The sequence below is a fragment of the Trypanosoma brucei genome, chromosome 7 (genome assembly GCF_000002445.2).
Source record: "Trypanosoma brucei brucei TREU927 chromosome 7, complete sequence".
NCBI classification, from domain to species: domain Eukaryota; phylum Euglenozoa; class Kinetoplastea; order Trypanosomatida; family Trypanosomatidae; genus Trypanosoma; species Trypanosoma brucei.
The window spans coordinates 190881-215926 of record NC_007280.1 but is presented as its reverse complement, the minus strand read 5'-3'; the positions used below and the strand labels follow the sequence as shown (position 1 = coordinate 215926).

At 48.7% G+C, this 25046-nt stretch overlaps 9 protein-coding genes across 9 annotated transcripts, besides 3 other annotated features; all 9 read left to right on the top strand.

Annotated features, from left to right (window-relative positions):
• Positions 1-25046: part of a sequence feature (sequence corresponds to BAC RPCI93-29K4) that runs on past both edges of the window.
• Tb927.7.910 (hypothetical protein, conserved) lies at positions 716-2857 on the top strand (the record flags this gene model as incomplete). Its single annotated transcript, XM_840622.1, has 1 exon — positions 716-2857. The coding sequence occupies one exon, from the start codon at positions 716-718 to the stop codon at positions 2855-2857; it is 2142 nt and encodes a 713-aa protein (XP_845715.1).
• Positions 3367-5154, top strand: Tb927.7.900 (hypothetical protein, conserved; the record flags this gene model as incomplete). The annotated part of the gene is made up of 1 exon (XM_840621.1): positions 3367-5154. One exon carries the CDS (start codon positions 3367-3369, stop codon positions 5152-5154), a length of 1788 nt encoding a protein of 595 aa, XP_845714.1.
• On the top strand, positions 5685-6221 carry Tb927.7.890 (electron transfer protein, putative; the record flags this gene model as incomplete). Its single annotated transcript, XM_840620.1, has 1 exon — positions 5685-6221. One exon carries the CDS (start codon positions 5685-5687, stop codon positions 6219-6221), a length of 537 nt encoding a protein of 178 aa, XP_845713.1.
• On the top strand, positions 6694-7527 carry Tb927.7.880 (RNA-binding protein, putative; the record flags this gene model as incomplete). The annotated part of the gene is made up of 1 exon (XM_840619.1): positions 6694-7527. One exon carries the CDS (start codon positions 6694-6696, stop codon positions 7525-7527), a length of 834 nt encoding a protein of 277 aa, XP_845712.1.
• On the top strand, positions 7854-8945 carry Tb927.7.870 (hypothetical protein, conserved; the record flags this gene model as incomplete). Its single annotated transcript, XM_840618.1, has 1 exon — positions 7854-8945. The coding sequence occupies one exon, from the start codon at positions 7854-7856 to the stop codon at positions 8943-8945; it is 1092 nt and encodes a 363-aa protein (XP_845711.1).
• Positions 9653-12775, top strand: Tb927.7.860 (hypothetical protein, conserved; the record flags this gene model as incomplete). Its single annotated transcript, XM_840617.1, has 1 exon — positions 9653-12775. The coding sequence occupies one exon, from the start codon at positions 9653-9655 to the stop codon at positions 12773-12775; it is 3123 nt and encodes a 1040-aa protein (XP_845710.1).
• Positions 13335-13378: a microsatellite.
• Positions 13605-14609, top strand: Tb927.7.850 (hypothetical protein, conserved; the record flags this gene model as incomplete). The annotated part of the gene is made up of 1 exon (XM_840616.1): positions 13605-14609. The coding sequence occupies one exon, from the start codon at positions 13605-13607 to the stop codon at positions 14607-14609; it is 1005 nt and encodes a 334-aa protein (XP_845709.1).
• Positions 15025-15399, top strand: Tb927.7.840 (hypothetical protein, conserved; the record flags this gene model as incomplete). The annotated part of the gene is made up of 1 exon (XM_840615.1): positions 15025-15399. The coding sequence occupies one exon, from the start codon at positions 15025-15027 to the stop codon at positions 15397-15399; it is 375 nt and encodes a 124-aa protein (XP_845708.1).
• Positions 15936-15967: a microsatellite.
• On the top strand, positions 16147-24567 carry Tb927.7.830 (telomerase-associated protein, putative; the record flags this gene model as incomplete). Its single annotated transcript, XM_840614.1, has 1 exon — positions 16147-24567. The coding sequence occupies one exon, from the start codon at positions 16147-16149 to the stop codon at positions 24565-24567; it is 8421 nt and encodes a 2806-aa protein (XP_845707.1).

Sequence of the window (25046 nt, the reverse complement as noted above, 5' to 3'; positions counted from 1 at the left end):
GATCATTAATGGGGGGGGGGGGAGGGGGAAAGAAGAATACAAAGCTGTGATGCACTCTAGATAGATATTTTTTGCCTTCTTCTTTTTCTCCACTATGGTACTGTTGACTGCCGTACCAAGCAAGGGGTTCATGTTTACAATAGCGGTGTGAGGGGCGATTGGAACGCGGTGGTCTCTTTCGTCCCTCCCTGTGGTAAATGAAATAAATAGAGAAACCCTTTGCAATACAAGGGTGAGAAAATATGTATCATGACTGCGCTGCACCGCTTTCCACAATTTGATATGAAAGCACTGTCGTCTGTTTATTTGTACAAACTAAAACGCCAGTGGAGTTGTGTTTTACCCTCTGGGTGAATTTCAAGTGGGTTGATCGCTTTGACTTTGTCACTGACAACTTTGTTTATTTTTCTTCATATTCACTTGTGTCTCGCTAGGGGGAAATAATAGAGGGGGGCGGAGTTGACGTATTAGTGGAAAGGCACCAAGAGATAGCATCCCGCTCATAACTCTTGAGGTCCCGTGTAGGTTTACTAGCACACTGGTTCACTCAAATAAACGGCTGACGTCTGGTGCATCCTTGGGTAGTGCCAATAATCTTATTCCGCTTTGTTCTCAACATCGTAGCGAATAGTGCGAACTGCCGTCCACCCGGTTTCTCTAGTGTGTACCCGCTCCTTTGAGCAGCTTTGTAGCAGTTCACACGTATTCGGCTGTGATGAGAAGCTGCTCGCGTCATGCACTTGGTTGGCGACGGACTGCCACTTTGGTCTTTACTTGTTATGGTATTCACGTGCGTCGGGTGTCTCACAGCGGCGTAGACGGCCAACAACCAGGGCGACGCCCTCGTGTCGATCAGGGTGGCAGTATTGAACCCGGCGGCCGGACGGGCGAAACGACAGGAATTAACGGGTTATACGGGAATCGGGCACAGAGCGCCATTCGTGGCATGTTAGGACCTCAGGGGCAGGCGGATGCGCGGGAGTCCAAAGCGGTACCCATACTTGGGAGGGCTACAGCTCGCGGTACCAAATACACGTGCGATAGGTCTACTGTATTTGAGAATTGGCGTCACATTTGTCCATCACCAGTGGGATGGCATCTTTCTAGGCTGGGCTGCGCCACTTGCAAGATGCCGAATGATATTAACGAGGCTGTGGAGTCGTTGCAGTTGCAGATAATCAAAGGGTGCAACGTTTTTGAACTTGACGGAAGCATGTCTGACGTTCATCAGAGTATCGCTCGTGCCTTCTATGAAGCCCTGCAAGCATTCGAGCTCGATCGTGAAGGTTTTGTTGTTGTTTGTCGTTGTGGTGTTATTAAGCAGCAGCCATTTCAGGAGGAAATTACACAAGTGGAGTCCTCCAATACTGCTGTGGTTCGAAATCGTATCGTCCCTATCTTTGAGCGCTACAAGGCATCTTCACTTCCCTCTATGCAGCTGAAGTCTGGGTTCCGTATAAGTGAGCTGAGCGATGAACAACTAGCTCGCTTGAATCTCCGCCGCGTGTCCAAGACTTCTGCAGCTGGACTTTCCCCGGATTGGTTGGAAGCTTTCTTTACCAATGTTGCCTACAACACAAAAATAGAATGTATCGACGTTCTGTTACTGGACGGCTTCCACACATTGTTTGACGGTAGGCCGGATGCCCATATCGATGATGACATTCTCCAACTTTTCGCCTATCTGGAGAACCAGGTAAAGCTCGGCGTTTTGCAGTACTATGGGATTTCTTCACCTTATCTTGCGCCTCACATTCATCGTGACTATCCAACGCTTCCACCAGATGCGATGGTCCCTGATTACATTCGCAACCGCCAGCCCCCGCCTCAGGTAATAAATATTTACCGTCTGATGGAGCTTGCAAGACGTGCGGGTGGTGATAATCACCACCTACGGTTTTTGCAGTACCCCTTTAACTTAACCTTTTCGCAAGCTCTCAACAAGCCGCTACCATATGATGGTAATCACACGCTGCGCTCCCTCACAACAGCACTTGGATTAAACACATTGGGCCACAGTCCACTCGAGGCCACAGACTTGATGGAGTTACCGCAGCGCTACCATAATTTCCCGATGGAAGCAGACCTCAAGTCTCTTCGTATGAACTTCTTCACCGTTTGCGAACGGTGTGTGCTAAAAGAGATGGAAGTGAAGGAGTCAATAGAAAAAGGACCATCAACACTTCCACCACTGGAGCACCTCTTTGTGGCTAGTGTTTACCTGGCGGCTCAAAGACAGTTCACAAATCTCTTTTTTTTCAGTAACTGGGCGACATACTATATGATACCGCGCTTTCGTCGTGCACTCATGCGATTTAAAGAGGCTTCATCCGCCGATCTTAAAGAGTGGTGCAAACAGTACGAACAACTTACCAACGATATGCTGCGGCTACGAAAGCGTATGTTTGAGCATAAATGTGGTAAGATGGCTCTGGAGAAGAATGCGGCCATTGACCGGATGAGCCCGACTCTGGCAATGTGCCCTATGCTTAATCAGAAAGCTATCAACTTTGCCACCTACGGCGTTGACACCGTTCTGGCCGGGTTTCACGTTTCACGGTACTTTCATGAAGCAACAGAGCTTAATCCAGCAAGGAATGGTGAACTACCTGTGCCGGAAGATGAGATTATGGCTCTGTGCGATTGCATGGAGGTGTCTTTTGCAAATTCTTGTCCACCTGACCCGTACATGTTGGAGCCGGTCCTCACAGAGGGAAAGTTGTCAAAGCAGAAAAGCAAATCCATGGACTACATGGTTAAGATCGATCCACAAAACCCGAAGTTCCCTGACATCCCAGAGGAGGTGGAGGGTGGGGATGACCGTGCCGGAAGCAGTGGCGGAAGTGGCCAAGTTTAACGGTGCCTTTTTGTTTCACCAGCGCTTGCTTGGTGATAGCGTCTGCTATCCCACTTCGCATAGTTCGTGTGTACCACAGTACCTCTTCAGTTGGTGGTGGTAGGTATGATTGTGTGGTTACTTTGTTCGTAAAGGTGTAGTCATCTAATACGTGGTTTAACGGGGGCACAGACTGCGTGTTTTAGACGTCCTTCCTTTGTTCCCTCCTCTTTCAGGTAAAGTGCTCAAGTTTAGTTCAAATGCCTGAAATCCATCACATCGTTTCCTTCAGTTACCTTCTTTTTTGTTTCGAACTCACCCTCATTTGCGCAATCGCTGTTATTTTGAAACATCAAAAGGGAGAGTACCAGGAAGAAACCGTGTACCGCAAAGACATTAACACTGATTGGGGAATTTAACGGCGACAACGAAAGTAACTTTTTTTTTGAAAAGAAGAAAGGCACCAGAACAAAGGTATTCAGTGGACGGTAACACACATAACGTCCGTTCAACGAACATTACCAACGCAGATGTTTTTGTCGTTGGCACTACTGGCAGTGCTAGTGAGAATTCAAGTAGCGGCGTCAATACCTGTGCTAACAGCTGATGTAGCGCACGCGATCAGCTTCGAACGTAGTAATGCAAAGTCACAAACGGATGCCTCAGGAGGGTTGGGTCAATCGTCTTTTGGCTCGAAGCAGTGGCTGCTCCGCGGCGCAATTTCGCAGTTTAATCCGGCTGATGTCTCCGCACATGCAGGTCACACTGTATTTATTCCCACCGAGGTACATTTAACACAAGCCGACTGGAAGCAACTTGTGTCCCTCCCTGTTAATGGGGTTGTCGCTGCCACCTCGCCCTTCGACACACACAATGAGCTACTGCTGCAGCACCAGCTCTCTCGCGCAACTGTGTCCATCCCTGTTTATTTCCTTCCTCAAGACGGGGTGGCTGCTGAGAAACTGAAGAAGATGTTCGCCACTCTAGAAGTCAGCGAGTATGCTGCAGTGTCGATCGGAAACAGTGTTCGGGAGGTAACCCCAGCAGCGAACGCCTCGTTTACGGGTATTAATATTTATGCGTCGTTGAAAGTAAAACCGAAAGAAGCTTCTGCGGACACACCACGTCTTCTCATTACCGCTTCCTTCGACACTCTGGGCGTTGCACCTGCTTCTCTCACAGCTGGCGGGGCTTCAGCGGCCGTTGCTGCAGTGGATCTGTGGTGGAGATTCAATGCGGAGGCTGCGGTGAATGCCGACAAGAACGCTGGTGTAAATGTTAATGCGGCTCCACTAAATCCCTACAGCGTTTCCTTCCTGTTGGGAAATACGGCCAGGTTCAACTACGCAGGAACAAGGTGGTGGCTATCCAACCAACAAGAGGAGGATCTGGACCGGTACGCACTCGTACTCTGTTTGGACGAGCTCCTCACAAGCGACCGTAGCGATAATACTTTCGGGGAAGACGTGGATGGTGAGTCAACTGATGGCAAGCAGAGCGCAGATGACTCTTCCAGACTATACATGCACGTACATGATTCCTTCCACAACGATCCATATTACTCACAAGTAAAAGAATTAGCTGAGGCCACGGCGATCAAGCAGGGCATTCACCTCACTATTCTTGTCGCAAAGACGAACTATCACCACTACGATCTCCACTTTGAGCACGAGGTGCTAGCACATCGGCAGGTTCATGCTGTTACAATTTCTTCTACGAGAAGATATCGGTCAGATCAGCTGTTTAGAGCTGCACGTTACCCGCTCTCAACATTTCCCAACACAACCAAGAATTATACTGATGTCGCCAAGCAACTGGGCCGTCGTGTTGATTTTGTTTATGCTTTTGCTAAGGCATTATTACGTCTTCCTGAGCATGGTGCCACCACGACCAACAATCGGCTGTGGGTTGGTAATGATGCTTATATGCTAGGAATGCTGCGTCATGCCGCCGTGTCGCACCGCAGTCCCGTTGCTAATGGTGGTGCCGATCAGTTGAAGTTCGCTAAAAGCCTTGAACGGCATATGCAAAATCGATTGGTGATGCCGTCATCACCTTTGGGCCGCCGCGCCCTTTCGTCGAGTGTTTCTCTCTCGACTTACCGCCTCAAACCCCCTGGTATTGTGCTTTTCGGACCGTATGAGGACGTGGCACATGTATCTGTGGTTAAGCGAAAAAGCATGGAGTTGTTGGTCCTCTTGGCGGCGGTGGTGGCTGTAGGTATTTTTGCTGTGCTGGAGTTCGGGTTCACTCGAACAATTCGTGTCCTGATGAATTGCGAAGGGGAGCTAGAGACTGCTAGCAGTGGAAGCAGTTGATCAGGGGAAGACAAGGGGGAGAATATGAGGAAAACAAATTAGAACGAGAGTTGTGAATGAGTGCATGTTGGAGGGATGTTGGACCTTGTGGGAGAAACTGCCGTTTATCAAAGTAAGTGGGGCCTGTGGTGTAGCTGAGAAAAGGAGGTAAGCTACTTGTATCGGGAAGGGCACGAAAGGGAGGTGGGCCGATTCCGCGGGGTTGAGTTGCGGCGCCGTGATGTGTACTTGCGTCCTGATAAGACTCATTACACGGTGTCCTCTTTTCTTGCAGCCGTGGCGGCAGGCTCGGAGTAACGGTAAAGACAGAACTAAGATGTGAACCCTATAAAGCGTTTGGTTTGTTTTAATGCGATTTTTTTTTATTTGTTACGTTTGTCCTTTATATTGTGCTTTCCCCCCGCTCTATAACGTTTCGCTCCATAACCCCGGTGCCGATACACACCGGGGCACTTAAGAAGAAGGACGAGGAAAACGTCTCCGCTTCCTCTAAGTACGGATCAGTAGAAGTAACCAAGGTGACGCGGGCAATGGCTGCTTTACGCTACTTGCTTGCTCCACGGCGAGCTCTTGTCACTCCTTTTCTCAGGTCGGTGACTTGTGTGAGTAGCGGTGGTATTTTCAGTAGTCAACGACCTCACACATTCCCTGTTTTGTGGCATGCCGTTCGAACCCATAGCAACGACAGTGGGGAACGTAGCAAGCCGCTAACGCTTCATGTGCAATTGCCCTGCGGTACTATGCGGACACTGACAGCATATGAAGGACAGACACTGTTGGATGTTGCGATGGAACATGGACTCCCGATTGAGGGAGCGTGCGGTGGCTCTTGCGCCTGCTCCACGTGTCACGTGTACCTAGAGAATGACGAGGCTATGGAGTTGTTTGATGAAGCTACCGATGAAGAGAATGATATGCTTGACATGGCTTTTTTCCCTCAGTCGACGTCGCGATTGGGTTGTCAACTAACTTTGCGGCAACAGAAACACGACGGATTGAAGATTTCACTTCCTAAGGCGACAAGGAATATGTATGTGGACGGCCACACCATAACCCCTCATCACTGAAGGTGGCTAGGAAGGCAGTTTGCACCACACACATGCTTCAATTTTTTTTCTTACTGGTTGTATTGTTACCTTTTTTCCGCACCCGCCGTAGCGTGTTCATCGTTCTGTTTCCTTCCCGTGGTGATTGCTATTCCCGCATTAACGTCTTCTGTCTTTTCCATCAAAATATCGCTTTCACAAACACCGAATGGGCTGACAGAACCATTTGGACTCCGCGAAAGTGCGGTTCAGCGTCGTTTTTCCATTTCATTTGCTTTTGGCACCGTTTCGGTTTTATCTGTTTTGTTTTTTCTTTTAAAAATTCTCCCACTCGTTTACCTGATAAAGCAGGGGAGGGGAGAAGTTTTTGGTTTTCAATAAAAAGCAGAAAGGAAGTTGAGCGAGGCACCCATCTCAGATAAAGGATAGGTAAATAACTGCTCAGTAGTTGCACTTTTTTTTTTGGTTGTTGCGTTAGCCACTGTCAGTAACAATGAACAAACTTACATTTACGCCACTTACAGATGGTGAAGAGTTCTCCGCGAGGCGTGGGCGTGGCCATAAATCTGCTCCAATAAGTCTTATCATCGACAACACTTGTCGCGTGTACATAACACAAATTCCCTTTTCTCGCATCGAACGTGATGGCGTCAATGCCCTCCGATCTGAATTTGAGGCGTTTGGCCCCGTGGAGGCATATAAAATGTTTACTGACAGGTCTGGGCGCTTCATCGGCACCGTGTTATGTACGTACCGTAACCCAGCAGATGCCAGTGCGGCCGTTCAGCACATGAATGATCAAAATATTGATGGAAGCATTCTTAAGGTTTCGCTTTCACGCGATCATGGAGTCGTTCTACTGCATAATGCCGATGGTGGTGAGCAGAGTCATGCCGGTGGTAATGATAGTGTCGACGGCAAGTGGAAGCACGATCGATATCATGATGGTACGCAAGAAAGCACCGACTCTGTACGGGGAGGAAGAGGTTTCGGTAGGGGACATTCCTTTCCGTTCCGCAATGGGCGAGGAGGCCCTCACATGAGGCGCGGGGGTGGCCGTGGGCGGGGTTTGGGTGGGCGTAGCAGCGGTTTCCCGGGACGTGATGTGGATGAGGCGTTTGAGCGGTACATCGCCTCGCGTGACGCACAGCGCCGTGCAGGTTCTCCTAATGAGAATGAAGGAGACCCAACCGGTGAGGTTGCTTGTGAAACGGAAGCGGCTGAGGTTGTATGTGAGGTAGTTGGTGACATTGGTAATGACTCCGCGCAGGTACCTGAGGCAGACAACGCCCCTGCTGAGGCTGTTGCAGGAAATGAAGAGTCGTAAGTTGTGAAAACGGAAGATACGCAGGTGCGTAAGTCCTTATTCTTTGAGGAAGAATGCTGCTTTGTTGGGGAGAATGGAAGCTGTGGCACGGAGTTGTCGGAAGTAGTAGTGCTGTGGGGGCTAAAGTTTCATGGGTTTCTTTCCAGTTTGTAATTGTCGGGGGAAAAAATACATCTCTGCTTTTCATCGACTTTTTCCCCTTTTAATTTTTTGATTCCTGTGTTATTTCAACCGAACCAAATCACTAAAACTTAGCGAGGGATATTTTTTTTTCCTCGAAAAGAAAGTTGTGTGTGTACCCGGTTGTGGAGAGTTTGGTGTTTCGGATGCTCCTTCCGTTTCCACGGTTGACGATGCTTTGTGCCAAGAAAAGCAGTGTGCCCAAATGCATTCAGCGACGCTGCGCGGCCACAACGCATTTCCCTGGAGAGAGCCAAACAACGCCTGCCAGTGGACGACCCTCCGTTACCGAAAGCCTTAACTTAAAACCGGCGGATATTGAGGGCTTCTTGTTACGACACTTAGCCCATAAGTTAGAGGATGCGTCTCTTGAGTCAAAAGGCGTTAAATCCCCACAGTGGGTTTCTAATAGCGGGGATACTGCTTCAGGTCTGCCGCCTAGTGGAAATGAGATAGTTGGTGTTAGAGATGATGTCCGCTTCCACAGGCGGCTGAGTAGTCGTTTCACGAGCCAGTGTGATCAAGAAAAATATAACGGTACAACTGAAGTGCCATTCGATACAATACAAAGAGATGTTCAGTTTTGCCTGCAGGGGGCACGTGAGGCACTGTCCCTCCTTCATAAGTGCCTGATACACCATCGTCCATCTGAGCAGAGTGCCACAACTGTTCCCCGGCGGTTGGTTGCGCTCGTATTGTATTCGCATACTCGTCATAACGTGGCCGTTGGATACCACATGAGGCGTATACGAGACATCGTAAGAACCATGCTTTGTGAGCGTCACAACGAGGTGCTGGGCGTTGTGAGTGCCGCCATTGGAGTTCGATGGCGGGACCTCGAAGAGGTTGGCGGGTGCTCAACTGAGGAATCGGTAGGAGGTGTCGATAAAAACCCCAGTATTCAGCACGATGATAGTTTGTGGTACCCCGATGCCGGTGTGTATACATTTAACGCATTATTGCAATGCCTGTGTAGAATGGATACGGAGGCAGATGGGGCGTGTAGGAGCGATACGCCTTTGGGGATCCACAGAAAGATTTTAATTATTTCGGAGGGCTGGTCCCACGTGCGAACGGCTGCCGAATTGCACCGATCCCAGCACGAACAGCAACAAGACGTCAACTCGCATAATGACACGGTGAACATTGAACCTTTGCCATTCGTTTTGGGTAGCACACATAGTGAGGATGAGCTTATTCAGTTTGCGCGCTATACAGCCTGCCGTGCCTTGGAATGACGTGTGGCACGTGTAACCGAGGGTTGTGGAGCGGAGGGCATGTGTGTGTGTGGGGGGGGGGCGACTATACTTTTTTTTTTGTCGCTTCTCATTGCTCAATTGTTGAACGTTTTCTCCACCACAGAGTGTGTTGGTTTACTTCACTAAGCATGCGTGGTTGGCTTAGGCAAACCTCGGTGGGGAACGTGTTCATTTCGTCTTCGGTTGTTACTTCGAAGCTGGAACCGTGTGGTGCCCCGATGCAAGGTTACTGCAGTTTTTCTTCTTTCCATCCTTCTTCCTGTATCCCCATGTACTTGCCACGGTTGCCACCAATTTTTGTGTTGCTTTATCAAGGAAGTAAGAGACACCATATTTGAGAGGTGGACGGAAATAATAAGTGAAGGATTGTGTACACGTTTTCATGCATTGAGCGAACAGTCTAGGGATATTCATTTAACCTGTTTCCACGTTTTGCCGTTTTTGTCGTCTGGACCACTTTTTTCGTAACCCCCGACACAGAGCACCCGCCGGCGTCTAAGGGAAGTTGGAATCAATTCTTACGTTCCCATAGCACAGGACGCAATAAAAAAGAAACTTTTTTCTTTTGTTCCAAATACAATCACAAAATTGAAGCACCTTTGTGTGACACTGTGTTGTGAATTTGCGTGACCGAGGGCAGCAGCGTTTTCGTGTCTGTGTGGAGAGGTGCGAATTCCGTCAGCTTCATGCCAGTGGAATGGCCCAAGCAGAACTCCCACTATGTTTCTTCAGCAAAGGGGTTGGGCCGTCCTCGGCGCCAAGAGACACGTAACGTTGATAACAAGACAGAAAGGAAGACTGGAAACGCTAGCACAGAGAGCGGTTTACCCTTTCTTACCATGACTATCAATGAGATGGCGAATACCCAGTTTTCTCACCGCACGCAGGAGCTTCGGCTTCAAATGATGCAACAAACGGGAAGTTTAGTAGGACTCCATAATTCGGTGAATAGCACACGAAAGTTCGATATGGGTGGTACACTTGATGCCATGCTGGATACCATTAATTCGCGCGTGGAGGAGAACCCGTATAGCTACGACAAGAATATCAAGGGACCACCGTGGTACCTACCCACACTTAATCTGCACCAGCTTACGCAGTGTTGTTGTCGTCCAAACAGCAGGCCCTTATTTGGCCCTCTTGACGGAGACAGGCTATCTACCATTTGTCATTGTAGTGGCGCTTCTCATCAGAATAGCAAGAAAACAGCCACAAGTACGCTGACGCGGAAAAGACGACCTTCTTCCCCACGGAACCGAAGTGACGACGTTGGAAATTGTGAAAAGGTGGATAAGGTTTATTTGCTCAGGGGGCGGAAACGTTTTCGTGAACTTACATATCTACAGCGCCTATTGTTAGAACAATGGTGCCGTACTATATCGGATGTGTCATGTAGAGAACGACTTGAACTTGATCCAACTAAGCTACACGACAAAGTTATGAAAGAAGTCAGAAGGGATGAGCACACCGTGCAGCTTTTCGAGCAGGTGCAGAAGCATGAGAGAATGCAGGAGCGGGAATACACGAGACAAATACAGAGACTTGAGGATGAGCGCATGTATGGGGCAAATGATGCCCGGTATGGTTTTGCGATCCAAAGTGACTGGAGGTCCCTTCTCACTTCTTGGGACAAGGGAACTGCATGTGCGGGGGAATCTGCTTACAGTGCTTCGCAAGGGAGTCAGGATGGTTCGACTCCGTCAAAAATAGTAAATTCTCCTCGGGCGCCTACCCGAAACACTTTTGTAACAGTGGGAGAGGGGACCCACACTGGTGTGTGTCCGCGTCGCGCCCAAGGGTTTCTTGCAGGACCGTATCATGTACCCGGTTTATTGGGAAGACCTATGCACAGATCAAATGTTGGATACCAGTTGAGGAATTCGGGAGCTGATGAGGAGAACATTCCCCTGCAAGAACTTCAGAAGCTACTAGTGGCTGTAAAAGATGGTTCCCTAATGAACGCCGTGTCAGCTTCCCGTAAAGGGGCCAGGAGCCACAGGTTAGACGCCGGGTTACTGTACGAAAGGGCGGGAAGGAACACTATTTTCGCACTTCCAATTACTTTCTATATGGATAGCAACTGGTTGGAGTGTATTATTTTCGACGACGATCTACCAGCAGTGAAGTTAATCACGCAAAAACTGCAGGAACATATAAGTTCAAAGAGTTCACAAGGCGCTAAAAATATGTCACCTTTCTCGCTCGCGAAGTGTTCGTATGGTGTATTTAGGGCACCAAGACATCTGCAGGCGCTGTCGGAGAGTAATGACCCTCAGTCGTTGCTCAAAGCATTCATGGAAGGGAATCAGCGGCCGCACGACTTGGAGGGAGCTTCTCTCTTCTTACTTCCTTTGCGGCTTTGTGTAGCTGACACCGGCCTCCCACCAAGGGTTGTTATGACTGATGCTGCTTCTGTTGTAAGTGTCAGGAAGAAAGGAAGCATAGCGACTATTCCATCCTCTGTTTTCACAAATCATAAGGGGCACGGTTACGATACTTCGGGTAAAAGAGCTGCTGTTTCCAAGGAGGGCATCGTACCACCGCTAAATTTGTGTAAGTATTTGGCGGGTGCGGACGTCTCAGGCAGAGCTCTCTGTGCCTCAGAACACTTGACGAATTACTCTGTTGAACTTCAAATAGTTATCAGGCAAAGTGCGTGGCGTTCAACGACACTGAAACAGTTAGCAAATGAAGAGTATGACCATCTAAAGCGCAAAATATTGGCTAAAGTTTTTGTGATGCTAGCGATGAGCAACGCCATGATTGAGCATGAGAGAAGAAGAGAATCCGTTTCCTACGTCACGGCTCAAACGCTCAGTGGCGACGCAACTGTCGACGCAACTCCAACGCTCCTGTCAATGCCGAGGACGAAGAGAGTGGCTGTGCATTCGCTTGCGCTACCACCAGTAACCTCATATCCGGGGTCGGTAGAGGATTCCAATCTCGAATTTTCGCTGTCGGACTTTGTTTTGCCACTTACATGTGCATATGAGTACACAACTCAGGTCGACGTCTACGCAGCTCCAGCCCATCGTGATCATTACGTGGTTGATGCCAAACATTTGTTTTGCGTTGCTGCGACAGCATTGGAGGAAACCAATAATTCCATCTTACCGGCGTTAGCTCGGTTAGCCACCGAATACCGATGTCAATACTCAAGACTCGCGAGGATGGCTGAGGAGGATGTTTGCAAAACCACAGTGTCTTGTTCCTCAGGTTTTACTCTCGACGACAGCAAACGAGCCTCCGCTCACTTGTCTGGAGCGCTGGAGTTACTGAAACTAGAAAGCGACTACAGCAAATTACTAGTCACACTGCTACGCAATGAGTCGACCATCATTTACTACAACCTTCATCATTTACCGCATTACAGGTTCATACAGCAGCGGAAGCTACTGTGGGGTCACCTGTATCTCCGTACACTGCGTTTGGCTTATGCCTTCTGCGTGCTAGTACAAGAACTTGGTTTGTTTCCTATTCCACCGAAGTACCGTCCATTCCTTCGCCCTGTTTTATTGCTGCTGGAGTACCATGGCGGCCAGGAGGAGCTGCGCTCACGCGCAGAGGAAACTCTATTGGAGCTGGAGATGCGAGCTAACGAATTAGGAGCCATGCTGTGCCGCAAAGAAGTGACAACTCACTACATGCCAGAGTTGGATGCCGCAGCAACTGTTGTTGCTGAAGGTGAGTACTCGGTGTCGCGCTTTATTTCGTGTCTAGCATCCCCTGACGACGTGTTGTCACCGGTTCTTCTTCCTGTTGATTTACCCCAGCAGTTGTTTTCCGACGTTCCCAGCATTGCTGGGTAAGTGAGAATGATCGACATTTACTATATTTTTAAATAAATTTTCCTTAATTCTTTTTTTTTTTGCTGAGTCACCGCCAGCTGATATATATATATATTTTTTGTTGATGCGAATAGTAATGGGTCCATCGCATTTCTTTTTTATTTTCCTTCGCTTGGATACTTGTACGCCTGCTTCTGCAGGTATATGTGCGGTCGTAGACTAAATAGCGGTACGTATTGCATTTTTTTTTTTTGGAAACTTATTGTTCGCGTCACATTCTTTTCTACCTTAGTTGTTTGTATTGCTCAAGATTTCGGCACACGCAACCTAACGGGGTTCCCATTCACCTGCTTTCAAAACGGTGGTGGGGATGCGTGCAGACTGAAAGGAGCTTGTTTACACCTGTCTTTCACGTGTTTTGTCATTTCGCATCTAGTGGACTCCACTAGTAATAATTAAGACAACATGGAACAAAACATATGCAACGTAGGGGAATTTTTTCCTTCATAGCTAAGAGTGTTGGTATGTGATTTGTTTGGCTTTATTGTGAGAGTTAGCGGCTTCAGATGTGTACCCCACCATACATATATAAATACATATAAATAAATATGCACATGTACATATGCGTGCGCAAATACAAATGGACTCATCATATGACTGTTCTTTATTATTATTATCATCATTGTAATATCTTAAGTGTCAAAGACGGGGGAAGCGACAATGGCCTCCGCTCTGTTCTTGGGTGAATTTCCTTCTATTTGTTCGTGGTAATGAAGGCTAGAAGCAACGTAGAATAAATTTGTGCCGAGGTTGTTATCGTGGCGTTTGCTCTGCTGCATCCGCTGCAGGCATGATGACATTGCGTTCCTCAACGTCACTGCAGAGCGACCTTAGTCGGTTCATCTTCCCGCTTGCTCGAAGCCTGCGGCACGATAAGGTTTCAGGCGCTGTTACTGACGCCTCACCAGTAGGTTCCGTCACGGCAAGTGGTAGGCACAATGCTGCCGAATATGTCAAGCCAGAAGGATTCTGCAAATCTCACCAGCGTACTCCTGGTGTTAGAAAAACTGTCACATATTTCTCACCTCATATGAATGCGCTGCTAAACCGGCCATTTGGATCGACAGGCACCATTGACACTAATGTGCCTCTTTACCAATGCCCCATATGTTCATGCGGCTCCTCTGCAGAAGGTGATATCAAGCGCCATATGCAACCATGGATGGACCCACAAGAGATGACGAGACACATGAGTTGGTTACACGCCTCCAGTGGCTACACTCAGTCTAATTTTTCCATTTATAATGCTGGGGAAATGCGGCGGCTCTGCAAGTCGTTGCCTTGCTCATCTGCTGATGACCCTCGTGAGGAAACAGCAATGAAACCGCGTGTTGTGCTGATGCTTGACGTCGCTAACATTGAGCTAAGTCTTGAGGATGTTCTCATTCAACTCCTAACCAGTGAAGAGAGTATTCTATTTTTTTCCCGCGTGGCATGCGCCATAGTATGTGTGCATGAGGTTTTTATTCCTCACACCTCACGCCCCGGCCACATTTTCTTTCAACTTTCCCGCCTAAATGCATTGTCGGATATTTTCACTTTGTACGCCGCAACACGCATTGAGTCCGGTGATTTACTTACCGCCGCGCTCATGGGTGAGCTGCTCTTTCAGGACATGAGGGGATGTGCGCCATCTATTGTGCTTCTCACCAGAGATCAGCAGCAAAAATTATGTGTTTCCAACATGTTCTCGGGAGTGGCGGGGCGCGGGGCTCGTGTTTTTCTTCCCCGCATTACTGCTCAAAGCATCCTTTGCTGCTTGAGAGAGGCAAACTTGGCGAGTATGGGTTTATGAACGTATGAACTGGTGCCCCCGTTTCCCTTTTTTGTTTTGTTCGCTTTGATTATTTATTCTTTCGGTGCAGGTGGCGTGCACCCGTTGAAATAGGGGGTTGATACGGCCTTTGTTTCTTCTTTTTTTTCTTTTCATTTGGAGAGCCAGGTCGTCCGAGTAAGTATAGTGTCCTGCGATTCTGCGCATGCATACTGCATTCGCAGGCTTTGGGGGGGGGGTATCCCTTTATTCATTATCGTTCTCATTATCACTTGTTGTCGCTCCTGTAAATTATTTTCCCATGCTTCGGTGTTGTATGTTCTCTCGACTTTCATACCTTTCCCATCACTACTCCTATCACTTATATATATATATATAATCCTCCATAAAAGGAAACGGTCAAACACAAAACACTTCCAGCAGAACCAAAGGCAACATGCTTCGCCGTAGCAGTGCCGCGCTTATCCGACGCACACCTGTCCGTCATAGCGGCGGGGAGTTGTTTGTTCGGCCCAAACTTGAAGAAATTCCCCCAGCCGATCAGTGCAGGGGATTTTTTGGTCCACTGAATGACTCCCTTAAGTTTCTACGACTATTGGACATCAAGTGGATGATGAACCGCGCGGTGGCTATGCGCCGTGAGTATCTTATCGCGACACCCACACTTTTTACGTTTATTTGGATGTTCACGTGGAAGGGTGCAGTTATATACTTTTGGGGTGATCGTGCGCCCCCGCGTCGTATGGATTGGAACACAGAGGAGACAGGTCGCTTGCCGTTGGGGTTTAAGCCAACGCCCGCTCCGTTGTGAGGTACCACGTAGGAAATGTGGAGAAGGTTGAATATGCTCATGAAGGAGTTTGTTAGGAATTTTGTTTGAGTTTTTTTTTTTAAATGTGCTTGTGTGTGTTCGTCTCTTTGCCTTTGTGTGTGTATGTGAGTTCAGGATGGGGGGGACGATGAGGGAATGTGTGCGTTTTCGAGGAAAAGGAACGATAAAAGGGGTATAGTGAGATGCTGTATTGATGTCAACCAGAATCTTGCTGTTATTGAAGCATCTGCGGTGCAGTGAAGGGTAGCGAACCCTGCGTTCCCCGTTCGGACAGCTTTGTCTTAAGTTTTGAAGTAAATGGTGAAGATGTTTTCATTTTTCTCCAGTCTTCACAAAGTTTTGACTAATACTCGGGGCGGCAGTTTCGTTTCATCTTTGTTCACTTGGCATCAAGTGAGGACCACTTGCCATGGTAGTGAGTCTCATGTGTTTTGTGTCTGGTTAATTATTGGGTTATTATTATTTTTTTTTCAACCTCAGCTGCGGCATCTCAAATTAGTTACTCAAGAGGAACGTATATATATATATATATATATATATATATATAACAGTAGCGGAGGCAGTACGTCCTGAAGGACTACCTCTTCAGCACATACGCACAAGTGAAACTTGGAGTGATAAGGTGCGGGGCAGAAGGAAAGGGGGAGACGGCGGATAAATAAATAAATAAAGGCGTAAAAGGTGAAGAAAAGAAGTTTTGTGGAGGTATTCCGAACTGTGTAGGCGATGACCAGCTTCACTGGTACTACTTTTCATGCTCAGGAAACACAGGTGAACGGCGGTGGTAGCACCTTTATGGTATCCCCCATGTCAGCATCTAGTACCGAAAATATGGTGCTGGAGAAGGATGAATTGATTAGTTTAGTGTGCGCTGCTCTCATGAGCGAGGTAGTTTTTTCAGCTCCGGATCCGGAGAACGCTGCAAGTTTAGATCGAAGCCGAGATGCAGCGCGAATTGCAACCCTGGTGCACTCCATCAGCGCAGAAGATGGCGAGTTCGTTTTAAAACTCGCTCTTTACGTTCGACGTGACTTGAGTATACGCCTTACAGCGGCTTTTCTTGTAGCACTGTGTGCGTACGAGCGGAGGTGCCAGCCATTTCTTGCTTGCTACATGAAACGCATTATTCTTTTACCTTCTGATTGGTTGAACATTGCAAACATTGCATATTCAAAGCCACACCTATATTTACTTGCCCGTGACGGAGGCGAGTCCGTTACTGCCACAACTGGCACTGCTGAATGCTGTTGTGCTCAAGCGATCAAAGGCGTCCCTAACGCACTGCGGGATGCACTAGCCGTAACGTTCACCATGTTTGATGAATTCTCCCTCGCGAAGTACAACACCGAACGCGCAACGAAGCGGTCGGGGCGTAATCAAACGACATCATGTGATGAATATGTTTCTAGGAGCGAGGATGGTCATACGGAGGCTCGACAAGTAACTATCCCCTCGCGGTTGACTTTCAAGCACCTCATTCGGCACCTGCATCTGTCTCACCCGGTTTATGCTATTAACTGCCTTCTTGGCAAGCGGTACCCCAACACTGTGGACGAATTTGTTCAACGCGGTCTTGATGAAGGTGGCATACGCGCATTTAATTCTGCTTTATGTGGTCAGCGGATGCGCCTCCCAACTCCTGAAACGTGGGAACGGAGGACATCACGCGAGGGTAACACAGCTGCAGTGTGGGATGACTTGGTGGCCAGAAAGTGTCTACCATTTATGGCGGCCATGCGCAACCTTCGTAACATTGTTTTGTGTGGCTGCAACCCAACAACACATGACAGTTTGTTGCAGCTGTTTTCTTCAGAGGAACATGTGTTCAACTCACGACAGTTCCCCCACAGGTTCATGAGTGCCTATGAAGCCCTTGACTTCGACCCTGAGGATGCGCTGGATAAGTTTTCTGGTAAGGCTATGATAAGCGTAAAACCTCCCGGATCTCCTCTGCCAAAAATCATCAAGAAGCGAGTCGGCAAGCGCATCGGCAAACTTCCTTCTTTGGAAGAAGTGGAAAAAGTGAAGCAGATGTATAGAGGCGCCATGCAGCAAGCGGCAGAAATTTCAGCGCGACTGAACATAATACCAATCAGTGGGCGCTCCCTTGTAATACTGAATATTACCCGTTACGATTTGCCCGCTAGAATTCAAGATTTGAAAAATGGCGTTCAACTGGCCGTTTCGTTTTATTACGCGTGCGAGGATTGCTCCATTATATTGTTGTGTCGCGGTGAGTTCCGGATTGTCGACTCGGAAATACGTCGTGAAAACGGTATCTTAAGCTGTGTGGAAAATGTATGTGATATATGTCGCACTCTCCTGCAGCAGAGGGATTTAGAGGTAATGGCAGAACTCAGTCGAGACTTGGAAGACTCCCATAGGAGCCGCATTTTCAACTTCCCCTATTTGTATCTCGATGAACTTATTGAGAAACGGGTAAACCTGCAAGCGCTAATCGTGATGGACTGTGTGCACAGCTGCTACTCGGGTGAAAACCACACACCTTCACTAGGTGATTTACCCGTGTACCTGGAGCGTCTTCGCCGAACATGCAACGAAAACTTGCTTTTTGTCGCCTTAAAGGTTTCGGGGAGCAAAAACGCCGACCGAAGGACCGGATTACGCTACCAGCACAAGAACGACTTTCTTCTGACTGGATTTTCTGCCGCTGCCCTCCGTGTTGTGGCGGAGGGTGTATCTTGTGGCCCCCGGCGTTATGTTGAGCGTATAGATCAGGTGTACGATGTTAACGTGACGACAGTTCGGGCTGGAAGGTGTAAATTTGAAAGTGATTTGCGTGTACTGCGTGAAGTACAGGGAATAGAAAAGGAGCGATCCAACAAATCAACTGAGGGCCTGGTGAAGGGAGCGTCCGGCGAATTCTCTGGCAGTACACCAACTGATTCGGCGCCCGGTGCAACGTTACTTTCATCTGCAGCGGAAAAGGTGGATTCAGTTTGTTCGGACTATTCAATTCCCCCGCGTAGTCTTCAATCCAGGTACAAAAACTTCCGTTTCTTTCTGTCTTCTACTTTCCTTGACATGGAAAACGAGCGAAATACCCTCGTGCTGGACGTGTTCCCGCAGCTCCGCCGCTGGGCTGCGGAAAATAATCTTCACATAAACATTATTGAAGTAGATCTTCGGTGGGGCATCACTGAGGACTCTACTCGCGCAAACCTCTCTCCATCAGTTTGTTTAAACGAGGTTTCTCGGTGCGCACCTTTTTTCCTCGGTGTACTGGGATCGCGATATGGGTACCGTCCACCCACGCTGTTTCACACTGTGGATGACGACGTGGACTCTACTGATTTCGCTTGGATTCAGACACTTCAGCAGGAAGGAAACGCGAATTGTATGTCAGTGACAGAGATGGAGATGCGCCATGCAATATTTGCAGCCAACCGGCGAACCAAAGGGAACAAACTGCACACCATGGCGTTTCTTGTCCGTGACAACGCGGCGTTAGTGAAGTCATTACCACCCAAACACAAACGTGCGTACGCGCCCGACACGCCAACAGCAGCCGCCTCTATTGAAAGACTCACTAAGTATCTCGAAGAACAAGGGGCCCCCGTTATTCCCTATACTGCAACATACAAGCAAGCTTCCTTGGGGGACCGTTTCTCGCATCCCTCTTTGACAGCTCCCCGCACGGCTATTGGCAACATATCAATAGGTTCCTCCGGGATGTTATCGTCATCGATTGAAGAGTGCCCACTCGATATGGCGGACTTTTCTCGAAAGGCGTTTGTTGCACTAAAATCCATTATATTGCGGCATATGAACCTTCCGCTAAACTTTAGTGGTGACGTGTGCGAAAAAGGGGGAGAACGAAAACAATGTCGTGGTGACGGAGAGAACAACTGCTTGTCCGAGAGGGGCAGTTATCATAGTAATACGCTTTATTCGAGGGAATGCATGAATCAACTGTCCTTTTCATCGTCTCTGCTAAAAAAATTAGTTCCGCCGCAGGAGCTCATGGGGGTGCTTGTGCGCTTCGCTTGTACGGGCCGCTTCTCAAGTGGCGGTGAACACGAAAGCATAGTTCCACCCGCTATTACCGAGATGTCTGCATGGGGAGGAAGCCCTTTGGCTAACGAAACCAGGGACAGAAGTAACGTACTTGTGATACAGGCCCAAGAGGGGGATGGCACTTCAACTGTTGCGGCGGCACTCGCGATGTACTTGAGGAAAATGGACCTCACCAGCTTTCTTGTAACCCACTTTGCATGTCAGGCTGGTGACGGAAGCCTCCAGCATTTGGCATATTATATTTCCTTCTCTCTGATCTACGGCCTTGGGTTGCAAGAAGACTTCCGTGTCCAAGAAACTGATTCTGTGACAACTCTCATTCAGCTCCTTCCTCGTGTGTATGAAGCAGCCGGTAAGAAGCGGGATGTATGTGTCATTCTGGACGGTATGAACAGGTCTTCTCATGCTCCGGAGATGCTCCAGAGCCTTAGCTGGATCATACCTCCGGAACCGATAGGAGGAATTCGTTTCGTAGTTACCCTAACAACAGGAAACAACCCATTTTCGAACGCTTTTGCACTCCGAGTACCGCCTCCGTTTTGTGTCACGCTTCCTCACTTGACTGTGGCGGAGGGGGCTGAACTTGTAAGAAAGCATCTGGCATCGTCCGGAAAGCGACTGCAGGAGTCTTTCCACAGTAATCAGTTAAGGCTACTGTTACGCAAAGCCGACGCCAGTCATGCATCTTATCTGACGTACGCAATAATGTATCTCCGCCTTTTCAGCACGTTCGACACACTTACAAATGATATCACTCAGTTACCCTCGACCCTCGCACAGCTGCAAGTGGCAACATATGAGCGGTTGGAGGAGCGTTTCGGAAAAGACACCTGCCGTGCTGTTTTAGTGTCGCTTTACATCGCTAGTGATGTTGGAGGGCTCAATGAGTTTTCACTTTATCGTCTAGTCTCAAATGTAGCCAGTGCTTCCCGCCTTGTTGTTTTGCTGAGCGGCACGTGCCTTCGTATAAGGCATCGGCGGATAACGGTAACCAGCACCTCTTTTGCCTCATCTATTGCAAAACGATACTTATCTCGTGCTTCGGATGTGGTAGATGCCTGCTTAAATATGCTTGTGTCGGAGTTGTATTACAAGTCACTTTCACTACAAGCTTCAAGGTATGAACTGCGTTGCAGCATTCAGTCGATTGTGGACGGCATCAAGCGTGATTCAGGAGGGGAACTCGCCTTCGATCCGCGGCGCTACACTGCAGGAGAGCTCCTCACAATACTACACCTTGCGAAGCGCGCAAAAGAGTACGATGTTCTCATTGCGCTGCTGTTATACGTTCCATTATTGGAGAATCTTGTCGTGAGCGCTGGTTATCTCCAGAGGTTACTCAGCATACTTTCTCAGTCAACACTTTTGGCCACCCCTCACGCACGGAAGTTGGATCCCGTAGTTGATTTCATACAGCGGAAGTATCACGTTCTTGTATGTCGGCCTTTTCACCTCCGACAGTGTATCAGGAATAACGCGCGCAGCACGATGATCTTTCACGGCCTCTCTCATAGCGTGTGCGACGGCAGCAAAGGATGTGGCGGTAGCAAGGGAAGTGCTTGGGTTAAGTGGATTAACAACACTCGGCACATCGAAGAGGGGCGGCTTGTTATGTTTCCTTCCATAGATCCAGTGAAGTGTTTTTCAATTAACAGTGACGGTGAGTTCATGGCTGGTGGTGGAGATGATATGAACACATATGTGATGCCACATACCTCGCTTGATCAGATAACTGCCTCCCTGAAGCATAGCGATACCGTTACCGCCGTTACGTTCCTGACAAATAGGCCACACATTCTTGTTACAGGCAGTGGTACCGGTGTTGTGCGGGTGTGGAATAGTGAGGATGGTAGGATGCTACAGCAAAGTGAAAATTTCCACCGACGCCGTGTGTCCTCTCTTTCCTGCCATCCGGTAAGCAATGTTGTGTGCTCCGGTAGTAATGATTGCGCGTGCGCATTTTGGCCTGTTGTAGGCAGTACCGCCGAGGCCAGCACTCGGTCAAGCCTTGTTCCTACGGAGCTGCTGCAGCATCATAAAGCACCTATTTCTTCTGTAGCATATCACATTTCAGGTGCTATACTCGCAACAGGATCATGGGAAGGCAAGGTGTACTTTATTGATGTGCAGCAGCGTCATGATGAGGCCACGGTGTCCGAGGAAGGAATAGTTGTGAAGTCATCCAACCGTGAGCAAAGCAGCGGCAAGGGGGTGCGCACGAAGCGGTACACCACACCACCGTACAGCCACTGTGTTTTAGAGACTTGGAGCCCCGTGCGTGCACTTGCTTTTGTTCCATCGATGGTTGTGACGTGTGCAGCAGCTCTATGCAATGGAGACATATGCCTGTACGATTATGCATCTGCGACTTGTGGCGCCCGTTTTTCCCTTCACGCTGGTGTTCCAATAACTGCCCTGGCTTTTTCTCCTGATGCAAAGTGGATGGCCTCTGCAGACGAACGAGGGAGCGTACTCATCACATATGCTGGGATTAGGGGGACCGTGCTTTGCTCACTCAACGGCCACAGACGAGCTGTCACCGCCATCCACTTTCATCCCAAAAATCCCCTTAACCTTTACACAGTTTCTCTCGACGGAACTGTTAGGTCGTGGTCGGTTGGAGAGCGCGAGGAGCAGTCGGCGTATTTGGACCACCACAACCAGACCGGTGCAGGAGCAGCAACCCTGAACGGCTCGCATGCAGTTACTGTCACGGCTTGTGCAGTGGCAAGTGATGGATCGTTTTTCGTTACTGCTGCCGCAGATGGGGTCGCACTCGTTTTTACGGACAGAAGGGATGACCGTAACCTGTTTAGTTGCCTTGAGTCCAGCGACAATGAGGAAGTTGTATTTGAGCCCCAATTTACTCTGCTGCATGACCAGCATCGCATTTCATACATCTGTATTGGTCTACAGAATACACGCATTATGTGTGGCACGGCCAAAGGTGAGGTGTTTGTGTGGGATTCAACTCCCGGGCTCAACCGCCGAGAAGGCCGACTTCTTCAGCGCATTCGTGTAGCGGAGGAGGGTGCACACCCCGTTGTTTATATCGGATGCGAGAGCTGCCGAAATACTTTGGGTCAGGAAGATGAAACGAATAAACCCCTTGTAACTTATCTACCGTGCGCTCGCATAACAGCTATCACCACGAGTGGAATGGTTGTTTCGTGGGTGGCACAAGGAGGTGATAGTTTCGTTTCCTGCCTGGATGAAACGCAGTTTACAAACAGCTGCACACTTTTGCCGGAGGGAGAACTGGACTGCCAGTGCGCCGATGGTCGGCAACCTGCTGTTGCGGGAAAGAAACTGCAGCGCTCGGTACTTTCCTGGGTTGGGAAACCAGAGGCGGATTCGTCTAGTAAGGAGGAACAAAGTACATCAAGTTGCTTCCTGTCGTCTACGAACTCTGACACGGAGGGCGTTCCGTCGAACGGTGCAGAGGAGATTGTGTGCGCAATTCCTTTACTGCGTGCCACGCAAAGTCCCAGTAGGGAAACACATGAAGAGAGTCAACAACCAAAAGCAGTTGACACTATTATCGGGTTGGGCGAGAATCATTCCTTCAGTGGGGATACAACTACCGGCTCATGTGATGAATATTACATTGTCGTGGGTCGTCGTCAATGCCATTTCTTGTCGGCCCGCCTGTGCTCAGTCATCCAGCTCCCTATGTTCACATCACAAAGCCAATATAATGACTGCAGTGACGATGCGTTTAGTTCGGTTGCATGCCTCCCAGCGGGAGATGTGTTCCTGTGTGTTAGTAACGCTTTGTGCGTAAAGGAAACAGGGGGAGGCGGCGGCGAATACAGTGCATTATTTGCGGTGTCCACAAGTTGCTGTATGATATGGTTACTTGAAGTCACTTTTTCTCCACCGGTAGCGGATAGAGGAAAAGAATTGACCGCAGAGGAGGAGAAGGATGCTGAGGTTCTCATGCGGGAGTACTCGGAGAACACACGGCTTAGTGTGCTTCACTCCGTGGCGATTTATGGACCTCAGGGGAAACCGACACCGGTAGATTCGCTCAATTTAGCTGTCGTTTCACCAACCACCGTGGACTTTTCTTGTGATCATGCACCGGAGGAAGTTGATCACTCCGACGTGTCGAGCGTGCTGCTGCTCACTGCGGGTTGTAGAGACGGTTCAGTGAGGATATTTGTTGTTCGCCCGTTCCAAAACCCGAGTAAGGGTACAGAGGGGGAAGTTGACGCATCGCAGTATGAAAATGCTGGTAACACTGGGGGAAAGAGCGATAGCATAGCTGGAAAAGCAGAGGGCCGTTGCGTGAACGATAATATGGTCTGGCAAGAACGTGGTGTGTTTTTTGCTTCCTCCAGTGTCACAGCTGTTGTGACTATGAGGAAACCCATATATCTTCCAACGGTTGGCCCTAATTCTTGTTTAACTGTTCCCGTCACTGCTTTACCGAAAAAAGATGAGGTAGATTGGGGATTCGAGACCAATTTGTCGTCTGTTGTGCATCTTGCGGGAGATTGCCTTGGTAATGTCTACCAGCTGCAGTTGAAAAGAGAAGAGACCAAGACCGTTTCTAAGGACAGCAGAGGCAAGCATCGCTTTAAAACGGCTCTGCACTGTCCGTTGGTGAGTGCAGATATAACGACAGTTGGTACGCCCGTACACGGCGATGTGATGGACTGCAGCACCTGTAAGTACCTACCGTCACCGTCTCCGTTGACCAAACACTACTGTGAATGCGCCAATGAGTATGGAATCGCCACAGATGCTGGAAATGATGAGGAGGCTTGGCGTTCAGAATCGCGGCGCATTATGGCGATGTTCGCTCCTTCTGCTATCCCCTCTGACAAGAGCTCACAAGTAGGTGAGGGTGAGAATAAGCTGCCAACTGCCGTGAGTGACCATGAGCTTTCAGGGGAAACAAAGGTCACAGTGGAACTTCCTCCATTTGAAAGAATTCTGCAGAAGGCACCATCATCCTTATCTGTAGAGGAACAGCGAGCGTGGGTTAAGGGGCAACAGAGTCTTTTGGTTGAGGCCATACGCGTGCAACGATGTGCGGTGAAGGCACGCGAGGTGCTTGCGGAGTACTCGCAGAACGTTTTGTCTCAAGTAGGTTTGCAGTAGTGGCGTGGTTACGTCCTCCAACTGAAGGCAACACCAACGTGGGCAAGGTGGGCCTGGTGTTATCTTTTTCTAAGGAGAAGCAATGATGAGACACATAATTTTCCTTTTTTTAAAAAAATTATTAGTGGTAGGTGAAATGACTATGACCCAGAGGAGGTCTTTCGTTTGGATCAGCATTTATCTGGCGTCTACATCTCCATTTGTTGCTTTACCTTAAGTTGTGAAAGGAGCGCGGGTGAATTGTTGTCGTTCACAAAAAAAAAAGGGTGGTTAACAAGAACAATTGAAATTGTTTAACTTCCAGCGGTCTCCCAGTCTCCGCATGCCACGTAAAAGCAACCGAAGGTGCAAGGGCATGTGACTTTTTTGTTTTTGTTGTTTATCTGTGGGAAAGCTCGGAGTCATTTTAGCTTCTCAGTTGCTTTTTTTTTTACGAAATAAAATTCGTGGGAAGTGATATTATTTCTTATTATATTTCC